The sequence below is a fragment of the Cajanus cajan genome, chromosome 7 (assembly GCF_000230855.2).
Source record: "Cajanus cajan strain Asha chromosome 7, NIPB_CcT2T_4, whole genome shotgun sequence".
NCBI lineage: Eukaryota > Viridiplantae > Streptophyta > Magnoliopsida > Fabales > Fabaceae > Cajanus > Cajanus cajan.
Genome location: NC_138523.1, coordinates 4,125,998 through 4,141,645, shown reverse-complemented (window position 1 = coordinate 4,141,645; position 15,648 = coordinate 4,125,998). Strand labels below are relative to the sequence as shown.

General features: G+C 30.6%; 1 protein-coding gene across 1 annotated transcript; it reads left to right on the top strand.

Annotated features, from left to right (window-relative positions):
* Window positions 1–8,571: 8,571 nt before the first annotated feature.
* Window positions 8,572–14,311, top strand: NSN1 (GTP-binding family protein). Its single transcript, XM_020367274.3, has 9 exons — window positions 8,572–8,732; window positions 8,809–9,053; window positions 9,952–10,060; window positions 10,161–10,334; window positions 10,427–10,650; window positions 11,903–12,167; window positions 13,140–13,325; window positions 13,430–13,638; window positions 13,755–14,311. Exons 1-9 carry the CDS (start codon window positions 8,714–8,716, stop codon window positions 14,121–14,123), a joined length of 1,800 nt encoding a protein of 599 aa, XP_020222863.1. The 5' UTR covers window positions 8,572–8,713; the 3' UTR covers window positions 14,124–14,311.
* The last annotated feature ends 1,337 nt before the right edge of the window (window positions 14,312–15,648 follow it).

Here is a 15,648-nt window from a genome sequence, read left to right as displayed (position 1 = left end):
ACGAATACAGATCGTCTGTAAGACGATGTAAATCAGATCAAGCATATAGTCTAATTATTCAGTAAATGTTCATTATTTATTGAGATTAACGACAAACTTCATTTTGAATGTCTTGTTCCTTAACATATTGAACTAAAAAATCATCTTGGAACTCACATATCTGTTAAAAAGAACAAGATCATGTTTTTTGTTAGGACCAAGGACAAAGATCCTTAAAATCATAGAAAAAAGTAGATAAGTTACTAATGCTGTTACTTTGTGTTGATATTGTTTCTACAAGTTCCATTCGGTATGAAAAAATGATAAGTAACTTGATCAGATAATAAGTACCATTTGGTGAAGTACAATTAACACTTACATTAAATGAGTCAACAGTTATCTCTAATCTCAAGGAAAGATGTTAAGAACAGACGAAACAAACTTGTGAGTTGGATTCAAAGTATTACAATAGTTATGGTAGTTTAAACAAAGTAGAAACTCTTCATGCTAATTTAAACACATACATCATCAAACTCAAATAATAACATTTTTAATCATGCAAGGCAGTCATACAAAGATTAAAACAATGGCATATTCTTATGTATAAAAAAAGGACTTGAGATGGTTGGAAAATGAACCCTTGGTGTCTCCTCCTTCTTGACCAAAAAATAATGACCATTACGATATGATCGATTTTTCATGAAGTAGAAATGTGATTTAAAGTGTAAGAAGATAGGCTTAGATTCAAGGACAAAAATAGTAGGATCCACGGAAAGAAACGAAAGAAAAATCAAACCATACTAAGCCTTGAAGGTGACGCTTCGGTGAAGGATGGATGCACCGACTCTAACCACATGACATTAAGTCCTTGAACTTGTTAATGAAGGTTTTAAGCAAGTTGAAGGAAGCAAAATGGTGAAGGAAGCTAAAAAGCTATAACTACACTTATGCTAAGATCTATCATTAACAAAGCTATAAGGAAGATAAAATAATATACTCAGATTTTTCATTGATGTCTCATAAGTTAAAGGGAATACATATTTATAACCTAATAACTATTAAGGATGATCCTACATGTGTCATCATCCTATTTTAGAAAATTAAAATAAAATTATATTTAACGATAGATATAATAATAATTTAATTCCATCCTATAAAATCTTTAAACCACTTAATTTTCTTTCTTATGGGTCTCTCTAGGTCCACCCCATCAATGTGGTTTACTTAAATGAAAACCTTGTTCTCAAGGTTCTGCAAAAAATAATAAGGTTTATATTTTCTGATATTGGATGATTGAGATTTGTTGTCTCGGGTTATAATGTGAATGGTTGGTGGGATAAATGTTTGGAAATGAATGAAAAAATAAGTTAGAAGGTTTATTGCTGAAACAGTTAAATGTGGTATTGGTTGTTTATTCAATATTTGCCCATTGGGGGGTTTTGCTTTAGGGATATTTGGAGTTGAAGATTAGTAAAAGGTGGCCGGGCGTGTGGGAAAAAGTTAAGCAACACATGGAATTTGTTAGGCATGGGTAATGGATATTCACATGATTAAACATGATATTGATGTGAATCAAAGAAAAAAATTTAAATAACATTTTCTTATATGTTTGATTAAATTTCTTATTACTAATCAATTTTGGTGCAAGTTTTTGGTTTTTGTATGCAAAAGTTGTTGTCAAGAACTAACATGACTACGTGCTTTAGAAGTTCTTAGGTAACCTCTCAACTGCACTACATCACTACAATGGAAATGAGTGTTGTTAAGAAATTTTTAAACATGGTGTTTATATGTTCAAAGACAAAAAAGGAGAGATTGTTGTGATTAAGAAAAGAAGATGAAGTTGGAGGAAGATGGAATGATGTTTTGACTTCTCACATGATCAAGCAAGGAGTCAAAAGCTCAAGAAAAGTCATGTTGTAATAGAATAGATTTTTTATTTGTTATATGCAAGTCTTGGTTAAGTTAAATAGGTTAGGTTTAGTGTAGCTAAGGCTAATCTCCCATATCACTAAATCACTAAAACAAAGACTAAAAATAACATGTTTTCATAAACTAAAATCAATCAATCAACAAATGATTAAGATTGAATCAAACTTAAATGGTAAAGACACATCACTCTAAAGAAACTGATTATTAGAGTAGAGTAATCGATTACACAAACATATGACTTTTCCATTATACTTAAAATGTTATTATGTAACTCATTACACGAATAGAGTAATTGATTATATGAGTTTTTGAAAAAACAAAATACACTAAAGTAACAAATTACATTACGGGGGAATCAATTACATGAGAGGCAAGGTGTTATGTTGTTGAGTTATAAATGTGATGTTTAGTTAATGACTTTTAAATTATGCACCACTCTTTCGAACATTTGACCAAGTTGCACATGTAACTGATTCCAAGAATTTGGTAATCAATTACATTAGGAACAAAGTGTAATGTAGAAAACTAAAAATTTTGTTTTAATGGATTACATGACAATATAACCAATTACAATTACACAAACTTTGTTTATGGTTAGCAATATGATCAATATAATTGATTGCATGATCAAGGTAATTAATTACATCAGTATAACTTTTTCTAGATAAACTCAACACACCTTCCATTTTGGAAGAGAGTTCAACATATTTTAAAAATACATGTGAGAGTTTATGAAATAGAAAAATATGTTTTGTTTAAGAAAGTGAAAGAGAGAAACATGTGAGCAAAAGTTTTTGAAAAAGACTAAATTCTCAATGGAAATACTTTAAAGCTTTCTTATTTCAAAAATAGATTTCTTTATGATCAAGAAACATGGATGTTGCGGGTTGCATCAATTGTCCCGTGGCGGAGGCTAAGTGGGCCAAGTCACTGTCGAATCATGGCGCTTGGGCTACTGCGCTCTTAAGTAAAAAGAGTTGTGCCCTGACTATCAGCTATAGCTTTTGGCCTAGTAGTAAGCGCTCGATCTAACAATTAGTATTAGAGCCAAGGTCATGAGTTCGATACCCAGCAGGGCAATTGCTGAGGGGGAGATTGTTGCAGGTTGCATCAATTGTCCCGTGACGGAGGCTAAGTGGGCCAAGTCACTGTCGAATCATGGCGCTTGGGCTACTGCGCTCTTAAGTAAAAAGAGTTGCGCCCTTAGCCTCAATTAACTTAAGAGGGGGGGTGAATTAAGTTTTCTAATTTTCCTCTTATAAAAAACTTTTCCAATTACTTCTTTATCAATTTATTTCCTTAGACAAATTTGTATGTAAAGAATGAATGATGATGCAAACTACACAATTATAATTAATAACAAGAAATTAAAAGTGTAGGGAAAGAAGAATTGCAAACTTGATTTTATACTGGTTCGGCCAATCCTGCCTACATCCAGTCCTCAAGTCTCCCACTTGAGATTTTCACTACTCTTGTAAACCTTACAAGAAAATGAATCCTCCAACACCTCGGAACTCCCTTTCCTTGTGTTGAGATTCAAACACCAACAAGGAGAAAAACCCTTTCTCCTTTACAGATCCAATGATCTATTAAGTATTACAGAATGACTCTCTTGAAGAGTGGATATTACACTTTCATGATCTTTGATGAACTCTTTAGAGATTTTGCAAACGATTTTGGCCAAGTGATTTGTAAAGATTATTTTCACAATAGAGTTCGTCACCTTTCTCTGAAAAATTATAGGTATTTATAGACAATTGTATCTTGAGTTATGTCTTTTCACGAAGAGTTGTAACTCTCTATAATTTTTCAGAAAATAGGCTCTGGTAATCGATTACAAGACTTGGTAATCGATTACAACGGTTTAAGTTCAAAATGTTTGAAACGTTGTATAGTTCAAATTCGAATTTTGAAAATTTCTCTTCTGGTAATCGATTACAGTCAGTGGTAATCGATTACCAGAGAGCATTTTAACATTTTGAAAGGTTTTGTTTCTCTTGTAATCGATTACAGCAAGTGGTAATCGATTACCAGAAACATGTCACTTGTTTTGGCTTATGAAAACTTAAGATATAAAGAGCTTCTATTTTCCAGTTAAAAATATTTTTGTTTAATCTTTTGAATACTCTTTTTGCTTTCTTTTCAAACAACCTATTCTTATATTCAAAAGTATTAAGTTTAGGTTTTCTTGAAATTCTTATTTTAATGGCCAAGTCAAATTTGCAAATTCTAAAAGTTCATTTTACATACTAAGCTAAGCAGTCAATACTTATCTAGTTATTACTTGAGATCTTGCTTCTTAATCAGCTTGCTTTAACTTGACCTTTATTTTCTTCAATGCTTTGGCATCATCAAAACTTTGTGCATATTTTCTTCCACAATGGACAATGAAGGGATATAGCTAAGCTACAAAGGTTTATTCATTTTTTTTTTAATTTTGTTTATTGTTTTCTTGTGTATATGTACAGGGAAGTGTGTCATAAGATAGAATTTTTTGAGTTAATGTGGAAGAACGCATGTAAAAGATTTTGATGATGCCAAACAAATTGTAGAAAACAAGAGGTCAAGTTAAAGCAAGGTGTTCAAGAAACAAATTTCTCAAAGTATTTTAGATAAGTCTTGTCAACCTAGCTTTATATGTAAAAAGAAATCTTTAGAAATATTGCATAAGATTCTTGGCATAAGATTCTTGGCCATTTAAAATAAAGAATTTCAAAGAAAACCTAAATATAATTTTTTATATATATAAATAAGGTTTTGAAAATATAAGCTTTGTGTATCTTAAGTTTTAATGAGGAAATTATTGTTTTAAGAGTCTGGTGTAATCGATTACCAGACAATGAAAATCATATGTTTGAAATTTTCTTATTAAAAGGTTCTCTGGTAATCGATTACCCATTGCCTGTAATCGATTACCAGAAGATATAAACTTCAAAATTTGAATTTAAATTTTATAACGTTTCAATCATTTTGAACTTTAACCGTTGTAATCTATTACCAAGTCTTGTAATCGATTACCAAAGCCTATTTTCTGAAAAATTTTAGAAAGTCACAACTCTTCATGAAAAGTCATGACCTATGAAACAAACATCTATAAATGCCAATAATTTTTCAGAAAAAGGTTACGAACTCAATTGTGAAAAATTATCTTTACAATCACTTGGCCAAAAATCATTTGCAAATATTATCTAAAGAGTTCTACTAGGTCAACAAAGTGTAAAATCCACTCTTCAAAGAGAGTTGTTCTACTTCATTAGTTTCATCTATTGATCTGTAAAGGAGAAAGTGTTGTTCTCCTTGGTGGTCTGTGATTCTCAACACGAGGAAAGAGAATTTCTAGGTGTTGGAGAATTTGAGTCTTGTAAAGGTTACAAGCATAGTGAAAAATCTCAAGTGGGTGACTTGAGAACTGGATGTAGGCAAGGTTGACCGAACCAGTATAAAATCAAGTTTGCAATTCTCTATCCCTATACTTTTAATTTTGTTGTGAAGTTTTTGCATCATTACGTACAAATTGTTTATGATATTGATTTTATAAGAAAGAAGTTAGAAAAACTAATAAAGAGAAGAAAAATTAGATAACTTAATTCACCCCCCCTCTTAAGTTACACGAGGCTACTTGACTAACAGTTAACATGATAGAGTGGGGTTCCTTAGTTAGGGTTTTGGAAAATGGTTCTTGTAGGGGTTATAATAGGATTTATTGTTGATCATCTAAATTCGTTTGTAATCATACTTTGCCTTATAGTGGATGACCTATGATCAATGGTTGATCATACAAGATTGGATGTAGTTTTTTTGTGAAAAGTAAACTAGTATAGATTTTTGTGTAAATCTTTCTTTATACTCATTATCTTATTTTCATAGTGAATCTTTTTATGCATTCTTGAAATAAAAAAGTGTATGTTCTTATTTGTCTAAAATCAACGGATTTGATCTTTGTGATTGCTTGTAAAGTAAATTTTTTGAAGACCAAACAACTAAATTTTCAAGAACTAGGTTTTCAAGAGTAATTTTAGAATTCATAAATAAAGGTTGAAACCATTTTGTTGTGCAAGTTAAATTTTCTTAAAGATTTTTTAACACCAATTAAACCCCATGTTCCTAATGACTTTTGGGATTTAACAAGAACATGGTGGTGGTGGTGGTGAGTGATAGCAACAATGACGTTGGATTGTAGCGGTGGTATTGGTCAACAATAATGATGGTAAACAACGATAATGCTGGTGTTGGATAATGGTGGTGAAGGTCGGGATAGTGTTAGTACAACACTATGATAGTGAATATTTTTGTACTTGGAAGAAAAGTTATCTCATGATTTATTAAGTAACAAAAAATATAACTTTTGTCTTGCCTTTCTCCATCCTTTTTGTTTTGTCTCGTGACCATTTTGTAAATCAAATGTAAAATAATTATATTTATCCTCTCTAGTACTATAATTTTAAGTAAATCAAATGGACCCCTCAACTATTTTTTACTTTAAACAGGATTTTGTCATGTAAACATATGTTATGTTTCATCACAATATTTACCTTTTTTGGACAAAATTTTATTATTTATTATTTTTAATTAATAAACTTGTGTATTATATTTAGTAATAATAAATATTTTAATTTATGCATTACACAAATTAAATATTTATTACACATAATTGAAATTTATAATAAATTCTATATATAAATAATGTTAAATTTTATTCAAAATTTGTATAAATAGATATTTTTTAGTCTATAAAATAATTATGATAAATAATTTATATTTTGAAACAAGATTTTTTAATTATTGATAAAAAATAAATATGTTAAATAAAAATTGAAATAAATGAAAGAAATTAAAAGAATCCATAAAAATGTTATCCTTAAAGTGAAGTTCCAAAAATCATTTTTGTTAAAGAGGAACCCGTAAAAATATTCTTACACAAAATAAATATTCAAATTTATTTATACTATTAATAAATGCGATGAGCCTTTTTGTTGTACACATTTTTATTTTGTACCTTAACTTTCAAAACATTCATTTCCTCCCATACTCTTTTATTTAGTTATCTATACTAGTAATAAAGCATGTGCCTTTCTAGTGGACACATTTTATTAATTATTTTGCCCCTTGCCTTTCGAAACATTCATTGTTCCCATACTTTTTTTTATTTAGTTATTATTTTTTTTGTAAATTTGATTTTTAAACTTTTCACACCTTCTTAATAAATACTCAAAATCACTCACATCATCTAATTGTAAATCAACTACACATGTTTAATTTCAATTATTTTTAATCCGTACACATGTTTAATTTCAATTATTTTTAATCCGTATAAAATGAGTGAATTTTAATTTTAGTCCTTATAAAAAATTTTCTATTTTTTATTTGTCTTATTCCAATATGGAACCTCCTATAGAAAAGCCTATTCAGTGATTGTAAATATTGATATTTTCTAAGACATAGTAGCCCATATATATAAACTTAGGTGATATTAAAATTTGTAGACATTATTTTTTGTTCGTATAAAATATTTTTGGTCTTTATAAAATGAGTAAATTTTAGTTTTGGTTCTTATATAATATTTTTCTTTGATTTTCATCTTTTTAAAATCTAAAAACTACTATTTTTAGTCTCTAAATGATTTTAAGACAGATAAAATAACATTTATTTTAACAACCTATAGAAAAAAATTAGAGATGTTACAATTAATATAAAATTATTAAACAGTTGTAAATAACACTTAACCACTAGGATTAGCCTACTAGTTGAGTAGGGAGGGGTTGATGTAGTTAGAAGCATGAAGACCTAGATTCAATCCTCGTTACGACCATCTTTGTATTCTTTCTTATCTTAAAAAAAAACACTTAATTTGGTTAACTTGACCTTTTAATAAATAATTAAATAATAAAAAATACTTACATAATAAACATGAACAAAAAAACAATTCTTACTTTAAGATGGATAAAAAATCAAGAAAAAAAATTACAAAGACTATAATTAGAACTTTCTAATTTTATAAAGACTAAAATCAAATCATATCAATATACACAAATATTGTTCAGATTTACACATTATATTTTTATAATTCTAATTTTTAAATATTGTTACTCTCATAAAAATCTCATTAGTTTAATTTACTCTTTTATAATAAAACAAATATTTATCATTACTAATAAAATTCTCTTTACTGTATTTTTATTCCACATATGTGAAGAATAAAAAATCCTTCTAAACTTTTCTTATTCTTCTTAAAAAAAATTGTAATCATTTAAATATTTTTACAAAATGAAAATAAATAAATATTTAAAATATAATAAAATAATTTTACACAATCATTTAATCATAAATCATCATACATAATAAATTTGTTAATACTTACACCAACTCTTAAAAATCATATTATAAGTATTTTTTGGCTGACCGATAATATACAATATTTTATATTAATAATATATATTTATTAAACTGAAAACAAAATACTCCTTTAAATTAATAATATGTGCATTGTTTTTTTTTTTCATTCTTTTTTATCCTGAAGCCTATATATATATATATTTTTATCTTTTTTAATCGACATATATTTTTATCTTTAAATCATGATTTTTTTAAAAAATTAAATTACGTAAATGTCAATTAATTAATATTTAAAATTTTAAATAACTAATATGAATAAACCCCTTGGTTAGAACCACACTACTCAAAAACCCTAAATACGCAATAGACGACTCACCCGCCTCACAAACTTGTATCCTCAGCTCACAACACTCTTCTCTCCACCGCCTCTCCAATTTCTCTCTCTCTCCGACGTCAAGAGTAGCACACAATGGTGAAGAAGAGCAAGAGTAAGCAATCCCCTTCCCCTCAATCACCCTACAATACCTTTATTTATCTTTTTTTGACGAAATTGCTGCGTTGCAGAGAGCAAGAGTAAGAGGGTTTCGTTGAAGAAGAAGTACAAGGTGATAAGGAAGGTGAAGGAGCACAACAGGAAGAAGGCGAAGGAAGCGAAGAAGCTTCGTTTGAGCGGAAAGAAGAAGGTTGAGAAGGACCCTGGTATTCCCAACGATTGGCCCTTCAAGGAGCAGGAACTCAAAGCCCTCGAAGCTCGTAGAGCCAAGGCTATTGAGGAATTGGAGCAAAAGAAAGCCGAACGCAAGGAGAGGGTAATTCTTATTTCCTTCATTAAACTCCTAAAAACCAAGTGGGTTTACTTTAAGAAAACCCTTTGTGTGTATATTTGAAGGAATAAGTTAGGTCTTAGGTGTATTTCTTGGGATACAAATAAAATCCCACCTCATTTGATCAGGAGGAGAAGTATGGGTTTATAAAGCACATATTTTCCATTTGTATGATGGCTTTTGGTTGATGATCTTAAGCAAATCCAAGGAATTAGGCTCAAAGTGGACAATATTGTACTAATATGGACCAATGTGGAGATGGGTGTGAATATTCGGTGAACAACAAGATATAACGCCCTTCTTGAAATATATATCCCTATTAAACAACCCATCAGGATTTGCTCTAAGTTATGTGTATTTTGAGAAAATCGTGACTATCACTTCCTAAAGTACTCTTTATATAATGCAGGAAGGTTTTGTTAATTTATATTCACTTGTTTTAAGGATTTGTATATGTATTTTAAGATGATCATCGTTAATACTAGCTAGCATACTTTTTCTAAAATATAAGTGGGTGTAACTTAGTAAATTCCTTATATCTATATCTACATCTATATATAATATGATTGATTGTGTTTTGTTGTGTTTCAAGGTAAAATAAGCAAAGATAAATGAAAAGTAATAGTAGAAATTTGATAGTCGTTATTCTTATATTATAGGAACCCTTTGTGTTTCTTTGCAAGTTGTGTTGGTGCAGATGTATTTTATTAATTTATTATTTTACTATGATTTATAGTGTGGTTACGCATACAAAAGGATGCTATTTCTTTTTATGGTTTTGGCATGTTTAAGGGGAACTCAGGATGCTTATGTGTTATGCTTTAGTTGTTATGATTTCTGTTTTTCCTGTAGTTAGAAATTTATTATGATTAGCTTGTTTCAGGCTCGGAAAAGAAAATTGGGCTTGCTAGAGGATGAAGATAACTCCAAGTCGAGTGAAATGGATTCTCTCAAGGATAGTGTTAAATTTGCTACTGTTGGGAAGACTAGAGGTGTTAATTTATTTGTAATTGGCTGAAAATTTGGTTTATGTTAAGTGCTTATTTGCCTGTTCTTATATTTGTTATTTTTTTTGGCCTTTTTATCCCATAGATAACTCTGATAGGGCCTTTTACAAGGATTTGGTTAAGGTCATCGAAGCCTCTGATGTCTTACTGGAGGTCCTTGATGCCAGGGATCCATTGGGTACTCGCTGTGTTGATATAGAAAAGATGGTGATGAAAGCAGGACCTGAGAAACGTCTCGTCTTGCTTTTAAATAAAATTGGTAGCTTACTAAACACATCTTTTTCTGCCTCCTTTTTCATTCTGGGAATATATTTTTTTGTGCACTGGCTGATCATTTGGCTCTTAAAATAGATCTTGTGCCTCAAGAATCTGTAGAAAAGTGGCTCAAGTATCTTAGAGAAGAATTACCGACTGTTGCCTTCAAGTGCAGCACACAGCAACAAAGATCAAACTTAGGGTGGAGATCTTCTAAGGCAGCCAAGGCAGCCAAACCTAGTGATATTTTGCAATTAAGTGATTGTCTTGGGGCTGATACTCTCCTGAAATTGTTGAAGAATTACTCAAGAAGTCATGAGGTAACAGAATTGTTTGGAACATACTCAACATAGATATTTCCCATTTTTCCCCTCTAGATCATATGATTCTTTTCTTCAAGCCTTTGTTGCCCATTCATGATTCATTCTATTTTCTGTATACATGTTTATGAGTTCTGTCTATATTGATATATTATTTATCTCAACTAAATTTGTAGTTTGCTTATGATAGTATGTGAATGATTTTGAATGTGGTTCAATTGCACCACATTTTCTTTTTGTGGTTCGTGGTGATAGGTGTTTGTAAATTACCATGTCATACCGAAAGTTTTGTACTGAATTAAGTTCATGTGAAGTAAAATTGCCACGTGATGTTGTATAAAGTTGTAATTATGGTTCTGTAGCATGCTTCTTATTGCTACCTCCATGGAGTCATTATCCGAGATATGTATTCTTTGTTGTTTTTCTGGTTTGTACGAGTATGGTTGTGTATGTGTTGACATGTATTCTAGCTTGGGATATTTAAAGTCCATCGTTTTACTATTCTTAGCCTTTCTTGTATCATTTTCATGTCATGCTAGTTTATTCTACCCATTTTTCTTTAGGTATGCTGGAAAAGTAAATTAACAAAATGACAATTTGACATGATACTCATGCTTCAAACCAAATATAAAATCAGAAGCTTTTGTAAAAAAAACTGCACAGTTATAGTTATTATTACAATCCAATTATTGCTCATATAAGAGTTAAAGGGCATTCAACTTCTTAGGAGATTGTTCTTTGTTATTATAGTATATAAAATCAGGGAGGAGTGGAGGACCTAGGCAGATTGGTTTTTATTTTTGTTTTGTGGCTTCCCTGTTGGGTTAATTTGAAGAAATGTTGGTAGACGGATGTGTATTGTGCACCTGGCTAAAAAGGAAAAATAGAAGTGGTAGATATCACACATTATTTCTTTCACTTGTAAATTAAATTATTACCAAAACTATGTATGTGGTTCATGCGGCTAACATGATATCTCCACTACTTGGCACTTGAGGGTTATTGGCATTCATGTGCTCTATATAGCATATGCCTTTTTCTGAATCATCAGCTTATGTGGTGTAAGAGAATTATTAAGTTAGAGATGTTTTCTTGATTTTCTCTTACCATGGTGATTTTGGTCTCCTTTAATCTGCTGGAAGTTATTTGTTATCCAATATATTTTCATTTGTTTGTTATTTCTCTATTTGTCTATTTGATTTTAGAACATTCATTGTCAGTCTTCATTTATTTTGCTTCCTTGTCTTGACAGATCAAGAAGTCAATCACTGTGGGTTTGATTGGCTTGCCCAATGTTGGGAAGAGTAGTCTTATTAATAGCTTAAAGAGGTGCCATGTTGCCAATGTTGGTGCTACTCCTGGGTTAACAAGATCAATGCAAGAGGTTCAATTGGACAAAAACGTTAAGCTGCTGGATTGCCCTGGTGTTGTTATGCTGAAGTCTACAGAAAATGATGCTTCTGTCGCTTTAAAAAATTGCAAGAGAATTGAGAAGTTAGATGATCCAATTAGCCCAGGTATATGAAAGCAGTTCTTTCCGTTATTATCTGGTTATTTATGTCTTTATTTTGTAGTAATGCAATTCAAAATTGATGGTGGGAGCTTCATAAGAATATAACGTGAAAAAATAAGTAAAGAAAATGAGCTTGGGATATTGAAGAAACACTTCATTTTTACAGCAGTTTGCAGTTCTTGCTATTCTTTGCTGCATATCTAAAGATGTTACTGTGTCCTTAAACTTGTTATGTGATATGATTATGTTGCTATTTTTATTGTTTTGCTCATTGGTCCTGTTGTGAGATGATTTAATATCTGTTTTAGTGAATATCTTATCCTCTCATATTCCTTCATTCTATGATATAGAATTACTTTTTCATTTATAAATTCAAGTTTCAACAACTTATGCCGTTCCTCTAGAACCTTGAATCCTGATAAAGGTTACTTTTTATGTAACCCAAGTGATTGATGTCAAATTTCCAGGATCCTCTTGAATTTCCTACTATCTTTACTTGAAAATTGCACCTGTATCAAATTCCTTTTGCTTATGGTACATTCTAGTCATTTTCTAGAGCAGATGATTCTTCTCGGAGGGAGAATAAACATGCAAAAATGTTATTTTACTCGTCCACCCTGTTTGTGTCTTTTAATTTCTTCTATCTTTCATCATTCTTTGTTATATCATCCCTAGGATTCAATTATTTGCAGTATTTTCAAACTTGCTCAATCATTCCAACTTCATTTATTTTCTGTTAATAAAAGATGGTGAGGATGAGGTTGGTTAGTCAATGCAGCACAGGGTCTGTACTTTGTATATTGTGATGTTTGGTTTGTCCTGCTAGGGTAGGAATGTTGGTGATGAAAGCAGCAAACAGTTATTTTTATTTATGGAAAATCTTTATGTTTAATCCCAATTTTCTCGCTATATCGACTCTTGTTACCTTGATTCAATTGAAAGTCTTATTCTTTTTCTTTTGAATTGGACAATGCAGTGAAGGAAATTCTCAAGCTCTGCCAGCCTCAGCGGCTGGAAATTCTTTACAGTATTCCAAGTTTCAAAAGAGATGATGTTGATGACTTCCTACGGACAGTAGCTACAGTTAGGGGCAAGCTTAAGAAGGGTGGCGTAGTTGACGTTGAAGCTGCTGCAAGGATCGTTCTTCATGATTGGAACCAGGGTATGTAGTCTGTTAAATCATAAAACAGAGAGAAACTGAAACTAGGTTTTTCTAAGTTAAAAATGAGGATACCAAATTAAAAGAAATGTCCACTTGTGTTTCAGGTAAAATTCCATATTTTACCATGCCCCCAGTCAGGGATCAAGGGGAATCTGAGGCTAAGATAGTTTCTGATTTTTCAAAGGAATTTAACATTGATGAAGTCTACAATAGTGAATCTTCATATATTGGGAGCCTTAAATCTGCTGATGACATCAATGCTGTTGAAGTTCCTTCAAGTTGCCCCCTCAATCTTGATGAGACGATGTTAGAGGTCTGTTTCTTTATGACATTTAAAGTAGGAGAAAATGACTAGGGAATTTCCTATTATTGAACTCAATGATATACAATACTAAATGAAAACTTCTCTTACAAACTATGATTTTATAGGATGATACCCAAATCAAACAAGCTGAACAAGGTGAAGGTCCTGGAAACATGGCTGAGGTTGATGAATCTATGGAAGAAGATGATGATGGTGCCAAGAACAAGGGGACCAGTGCAGCTAGTAGGCAAAATGAAAAATTGTATGCCGCAGATGGTATGCTTAATACAAAAAAGAGGCTTGCAGAGAAGAAGAAAAGGAAAAAGGCCAAGAAAGCCTTAGGCTCATCGGATCCCATGGATGGTGATTATGATTTCAAAGTTGATTACTTCCAAAAGGGAGCCACAATGGATGATGAAAACAGCAAGAGTGAGGAAGATGATGATCAAGTCAACTCTGAGGTGCCTATGTCTGGTGTTGAAGTTGATGAATGATAGAGGAAATAGTCATATTATAAGGTTTTGCCTTTTAAATTCAATTTTAGTTTCGAAAGTTTTAAATTGTTGCTGTTGATCCATTGTGTATATATTATTTTGTGATGGCACGAACAAAATTTTGGATAGGTCAACATTTTTGTCCAATTGAGGTGTAAGGATTATGCATTTTTGTTTCCGGATTTTTACCCCCGTCTCCAATTATTCGATAAACTTCTTGCGATGACATCTTTAATTTATTGTTCAGAAAATTTCGTTAGATGAATCACGTTTGCTTATTAGTGCAAAGTTATAAAACAACTTACGTATCCACATGAAAAATTCAGAATTGTTTCTATAAACAATGTTTAGATTTTAGCTAGGTTTGATTTCGTTTAGTTGCTTCTTGCGTATTCTCTTGGATAATGATGGACTGATCTGTTTAGCCGTTCAGTTAAATTGCAAGGATGCTTAGGCCTGAACTTGGGTTAAATTTGCTCATTTACTATAAGCAAACCTAGCTATAAATTTCACTATTATTATATCTATAGATTTCAATTATGCATATTAAAATCCCTAAAATAGCCTTTTAAGAAAGACCTAATATTTCCATCGAGTTTATTTATTTATTTATTATTTTTCGAATCAACACATAACACTAGGCTACCATAGCTATTCAGTCTGTTATTTAATTATTGTGAACCTGTTATTTAGTTACTGTGAACGGTTTTATATCTGGACCATTCATTATTAAATTATTGAATATAATGGTTATGATTCATTTGCCCGCCGTGAACCATGTGAAGCACTAGAACACGTTAGCTTCCTTCCATAAATTTTTTAAAATCTGAGTTTGTTTTAAAAGTGGACAAATAGAAGTATCCAATTTTAAATATAGTATGGTGATGTTATATACCTTAAAGATAAACTCTTAAGATACTTATTCTTGACATAAATGGTGTTGAGAAGCATAGCAAAAGCTAAATAAAAAACAAGTAATGAGAATGAATGAGATTAAGTTGGTAAGGAATGAAATTTTTAGACGGTAGGCAATTTCTGAGTTATTTATTTTATTTTATTTTAAAAATTTTTCAAATCAAAGTAAGTTGTGTTTTATTTTTTGAAACACGACTTTCTAATGGAAAGTCAAACACGATTTTCAGTTTTATTTTTTGAAGGTCGTCTTTGAATTCTTAACTCTTTTTTTTTTTATTATTAAGGTTAAAATATATTTTTGTCCTTATAATTTTACTTACTTTACCTTAATTTTTATAGTTTAAAATAATTTTTTTTAGTCTCTATATTTATCTTTTTTAATCTTTTTAGTCCTTATAATTTAAGATAAATATTTAAGTTGTTACATTTGTAATTTTATAATTTTTTAATCTTTATTGTTAATTTTTTTTTGTAATGTTGTTTGTTTTATGTTCATATGGTAGATGCCTTCAAGTTTATAAATGTAAAAAATTGTGTTGTCAAAACTATACTAGATGACTAGTTTGACTAGTCAAATAGTCGGTCTATTCATTGGTTTGATAGAAATCGA